This window comes from Psittacula echo (genome assembly GCF_963264785.1).
Source record: "Psittacula echo genome assembly, chromosome: Z".
Taxonomy (NCBI): Eukaryota; Metazoa; Chordata; class Aves; order Psittaciformes; family Psittacidae; genus Psittacula; species Psittacula echo.
In genome coordinates, this window is record NC_137742.1 from 38,284,338 (window position 1) to 38,290,005 (window position 5,668).

At 41.5% G+C, this 5,668-nt stretch overlaps 1 protein-coding gene across 1 annotated transcript; it reads left to right on the forward strand.

Annotated features, from left to right (window-relative positions):
* Nucleotides 1-219: 219 nt before the first annotated feature.
* Nucleotides 220-4,824, forward strand: LOC308232134 (riboflavin kinase-like; the record flags this gene model as incomplete). The annotated part of the gene is made up of 4 exons (XM_080638182.1): nt 220-301; nt 1,937-2,088; nt 3,141-3,243; nt 4,697-4,824. The coding sequence occupies 4 exons, from the start codon at nt 220-222 to the stop codon at nt 4,822-4,824; spliced, it is 465 nt and encodes a 154-aa protein (XP_080494308.1).
* Nucleotides 4,825-5,668: the final 844 nt, after the last annotated feature.

Genomic DNA, 5,668 nt, shown 5'->3' on the forward strand with positions numbered 1-5,668 from the left:
GCTCAGTCGGCGGCAGAGGTGGTCTCACAGTCCCCCGCCCCGAGCAGGCCCCAGCGCAGCGCCGTGTGCTACTGAGTCCATTTCTGAGGGGAGCCAAGTGCCTCCCAGAGAGGTGAGTGTGCTGGGGGGTGGAACGCTCAACCTATTGCTCCTCCTCTCGGCAGTGCCCAGAGCGAGGCGGAGGGGCTGAGCGGGACGCGGGGCAAGGAGGTGGTCTCCATGAGGCACCTGCCGTACTTCTGCCGCGGGGAGGTGGTGAAGGGCTTCGGCAGGGGCTCCAGGGAGCTAGGCATCCCCACCGGTGAGGAGCGGCTCGGGGCCTGGGCACGAGTGGCGCGGGGCTGCTTCTCCCGTCAGGGCGATGGTGACGCTTCCCTACCGGCGAAGTGCTCGCCACAGCCAGCTCCGGGTCCCTGCTTTGGGCCCGCCGGGGAGGCCGGCATCAGGCGCAGGGGTCTCTCGTTAGCCTGAGCCCCCTAGGCCGCCCGAGCGTGAAGCGCCGTGGCGGATGGTTCTCCGGCCGAGTAGAGGTGGGGGGCTCGGTTTGAGTCTCTGAGTCCTGTGCTTGAGTTCGGGAGACACTCGTCCTGCACCAGTGCCCGTTTCGCATGGCGTGCTCTTTCCGTGAAGAAGCTTGGCTTGCTCTGTGTTAGCTTTTTTGGTGATTTTAATTTTCGTTCATATTGCCTACAAGTCTTGTTCACGTGACCGACGTTCTGTTAAACCATCTCTGTTTGCCTTAGTTACCTTATCTGATAATGATCAGTATGAATTGCAAGATCTTGAAAAGTGATCATATGCACTGTGCATGGTGTTGTGATGTGGTAGTTTCAAAAACGTCCTTTTTTTGTAAACTCTTTGGACCTCAGAGTAGGACAAGGAAAAGAGCAAGCACTGGGAGTAGGTTTAAAGAAGCAAATGTAAAGCGGATGATGCAGAAATTATAAAGCAGAGCACACGCAGCTCTCCTAAAGAGAAGTGTGTTTTCTCATTGCCTTTCTTGGTTTGCCTTGTCTGAATACAGATAGAGGTGTAATTCAGATTGGATATCAGCCTTTTCTAAAGGCAGGCTGAAGTCAGTGGGCATTTTGCAAAAATCCTAGGAGACCAAGAAAACCTCCTATGAGGAATCTTGACGTATGGGACATGTGACTCCATCTGTTAATATAAACTTAGGGTTTTTTTCGTGATTGTTTATATTTGGCTTATTAGTATCAAGGAATATGGAAGGGAAGCGTTTCCTGCTTATGGACTGCGGTAGAAATACACTGACTGTAATCGTCGTGAAGTTTACGTGGCAATCTCTATCCATGTGTGAAGTTAATACGACAGTTGTTTGGCTAACGGCTTAGATTTATTCCCCTCAGTCAAAAAGGAACTGTTTTATTTCAGATCTGAATTTTTCTAAGAAAATCTTAGAAAGCCGCAAATACGAATAACCTAAAAGGCAACATGAAAAAAATTGTCAAGTGACTAAAATAATAACTTTGTTTATTTTTACATTTTACTTACAAAAAAAAAAAAAAAAAAAGAAAAGAAAAGAAAGACTAATATGTAAGTAATTCTAAGATGCTACTTTACAATGCAAAGAAACATGGGTTTTGTTTTCTGTTCTTTGACCATACTAAAGGAGTGATAGTCCTACCAATGAAGTGCATTCAGACTACATATTTCAGTTTATTATTTTTAACTATAGATTAACTATTTAACTATAGAGGATGTAACTATGAAATAGTATGTGTAGTAAATGTCGTAACTCAGGTATTACCACAGAGACTACGTTTTATGAGTGTTTTTTCTGTTTATACTTTTTAAATGCATGTTGTGCTACTGTTGCCAATGTTCTACTTGTAAATAGCATGTAGACAGATCTTGGCTTTTAAGAGTTTGAAATTCTGTGATAAACTTTACTTACACTTTCTAAAAATTTTTGCAGCTAACTTTTCTGAGCAAGTAGTCGAAAGCTTTCCATCCGATATCTCTGCTGGTGTATACTATGGTTGGGCCTGTGTTGGAAATGGAGATGTGCATAAAATGGTTTTGAGCATAGGATGGAATCCTTTCTATAAAAATATTAAGAAATCTGTGGTAAGAATTTTGCTTTGCGTGGTACTTTGATTACAATAAATGAACTAGACAGTGAATAAAATAAGCACAATTTGAGCCATAAAGAGATTAGAAATTCTGTTTTCTATTAGAAATATCCATCTCAAATGTTTGCATTATGGAGAGACAAAAAAACCCCATTCCCCCAAGCCTGTCAGTAGCCATAGAGCAGGCAACTGTAGATAAGCAAGTTTTATTTTTATTTATCTCTTCACACCATTGCTTCAATACTTCTGAAGTAAAAATTCGTATTTCGAAAATCGTTGTTGCTTATTGAATATGATAGGTAGATAAACATAAGCTTAGATGTATCCAGTTTAGTGGTTGAGACCCTTAAAATGAGCTGTAACCTGCTAATCTCTCTGCCATCATCCATATTTGATGTATGAAATTCTGGCACACCTAAATTTGTAATGATTTTCTAGTAATTCTTCTCTTATATGGTGGAATCCATTCATGGGGTGCTGTGTCTTAATATACAGAATCAAGATCAAAATATAAATGGTAATAACAGAGTTAAAATCCTGAACTGTGGCATCTATGTTTCTCTTGCTGTCAGGTGCTGGTGCTTTTCCTGGGTCTTGCAGAACTTGATTTTTATTAGAAGGAGTTTTAACTTGACATGAAGCCCTGCTTCAAGAATAGGTGCCTTCACTCTTCTTGGAATTTTATGATTCAGTTCCCTGTAAAAGCTCTCTTAAAATCAGTCAAATTCATTACAGTCATTTGGACTTGGCAACTTAATGGTCAAACAAATCTAGGCATTATTATTTGTGATTTGCTGCCTTGAAAATCTTACCCCTGAAATAAAAATCACAATATTCTTAAATGCCATGCAAAGTTCAGTTCTTTGTAGTAACGTAATTACAAGCCCTAGCCTTTTAATCTTACATTGTACGTGTTAATCTAAGTGTTTTAGTAGTTCTGATATGTGTGGGAGAGAATTAGAATTAGAGGTATTAGTTCAACATCTTTGCAACAAGGAAAATAAAAGAGTGCATCATGATAATTGTCAATGTATTTCTCTCTTTTAGGAAACACACATTATTGACACTTTCAAAGGTGACTTTTATGGTGAGACTCTTAGTATAGTTATTCTTGGATATATTCGATCAGAAGAAAACTTCACTTCTTTAGGTCAGCATTGTATTTCTCTTAAACTGATATTCAGTTTGTCATGTTCTTGCATTTTGGGAGCACTGTGTCATTGTTCTGTCTTCATCATCAGCTGTTTTGTGTGGGGTAGCTGTTTCTCAAGGGTAGAAACACCTTACAGTCTTATCTAGATAGACTATAGAGAGGTAGGCTATCAACAACCACATAAAGTTTAACAAGAGCAAGTGCTAGATCCCACCTCTGCGATGGGGTAATCCTGGTTATACACACAAATTATGGGATAAGAGGCTGGAGAGCAGCCCCACAGGAAGAAATTTGGGAGTTTGGGTTGGTGTGCCCTGGCAGCCAAAAGGGCCAACTGTACCCTGGGGTGCATCAAGCACAGCATCGCTTAGCTGGCTGAGGGAGGTGATTGTCCCAATCTGCGCTGCCCTAGTGTGGTCCCGTCTGGAGTTCTGGGTGCAGTTTTGAGCACCTCAGTATAAGAAGGACGCCAATTATTAAAGTGTGTCCAGAGGAGGGCCACCAAGGCGGTGAAAGGAATTGAGAGCCAGACTTAAGAGGAGCAGCTGAGGTTGTTTGGCTATTTCAGCTTGGAGAGGAGAAGGCGGGGGGGACCTGGCAGTCTACAACTGCCCCAAAAGGTGCCGTGGAGAGTGAGGTGCTGATTTCCTCTCTCTGGTGACCAGCAGTAGGACATGAGGAGACAGAATGAAGCTGCATCAGAGGAAGTTCATATTGGATGTTAGTAAAAGATTCTTCACTGAGGTTGGTCACTGCAACAGGCTCTTCAGGGAAGTGGTTGTAGCACCAGCCCTGTCAGAGTTCAAGGAGTGTCTGGATGATGCTCTTAGTCATGTGGTTTATTTTTAGGTAGACCTGCAAGGAACAGGGAGTTTGCCTTGATGATCTTTATGGGTGCCTTCCAACTCAAAGTATTTTATCATTGTCTTACCTTTGACTTTTCATTAAAATGTGGTGGTTTTTTTTTTTTTTTTTCCTAAGCTGAATCTACTAATAAATAAATTGGTTATATTAAAAAAAGCAAAGTGCCATAACTTCCAGACTATCAGAAATTATTTATTTCAGTCAAAAAATTACTGTGTCATGTCTGCAGAGTAGCTTGAAAATCATGAGCTTGTTATAAAAGCATTGGTCTGGTCTGCCCTTTTATTTTAAAAATGCATCCGTGTTAAAACTGAAACAATTAATGAAATTCTGTTGACTTTTTTGATAAAATGTTTTGCAACAAGAAAAAAGTGGTATTTACAGCAGGGAAAAGGGCAACGCATGTCAAAAGCATAAAAGCCGGTTATTTTAGAGATTGTGCGTTTCCAACTTCATAGTAATAATAAATGTATCCTTCCTGTGATTGCTTTCTGGTGTTCTATAGTACACCCTTTTTCTTTTGCTATTGTTTGTTCAGAATTCAGACCAGCTTTCAAGGACTGCTTTTCTTGCTTCTGTTTTGCAGAGGCACTCGTTTCAGCAATTCAGGAAGACATTGAAGAGGCAAAAAGACAGCTAGATTTACCAGAACATCTTAAACTCAAAGAAGACAACTTCTTTCGTCTGCCAGAAGGCAAACCAGTAAACCACTAAGCGAAACCATGTGGGTTTTTTCATCTCTTGAAGCTCTTCGCACTACCATGTATCATGTATATCTTGATATATGATGTATGCGTGTGTACTGGGTTTGGCTGGGATGGAGTTAATTTTCTTCATAGCACCTCGTATAGTGCTGTGCTTTAGATTTGTGACCAAAACAATGAACACAACACGTTGATGTCTGAGCTATTCGTGAACAGTACTTGCACAGCATCAAGGCCTTTTGTTTCTTGCTCTGCTTCCCCACTGAATAAATTGGGGCTGTATAAGGGAGGGGACACAACCCGACAGATGACCTGAACTAACTGGAAATACTCCATGCCATGTAGTGGTCATGCTGAGCAATAAAACGGAGAGGAGGGGATCAGCTATCTTTTGTCTGGGACTTAGTTGGGCATAGGTCTGTTCAGGGGAGGTGGTGAATGATTGCCTTGTTTTGTCTTCTTTTTTTCATTCCTTCTCTTTTCCTTCACTTGTTAATCTATTTTTATCTCAACCCACAAATTTTACTGCTTTTAAAAGCAGTCCCATCCCATTCTGATCCTGCATTTTGTGGCATTTCACTGCAGCATTTCAGAGAGCTCTGCCAGGGTAGCCTTACGGGAATTCTCTGTGGTGGGTTCTGCCAGCCTGCTAGGGTTTTAGTTCATAATGTTTTAACTTGCAGCCAATCTCATGGGGTATTTGGGAAAAGGCCTTGAGCAAGTCAAGGAGTCCTTGTAGCTATGCAGGACTTATTATTGAAATGCTCATCAGTCCTGTTGATGGCAAAGACAGAAGAGGATATACACCTTTTTGAGGGAGGAAAGAATGATTTCTATAAAGATGCTTAAGGGAA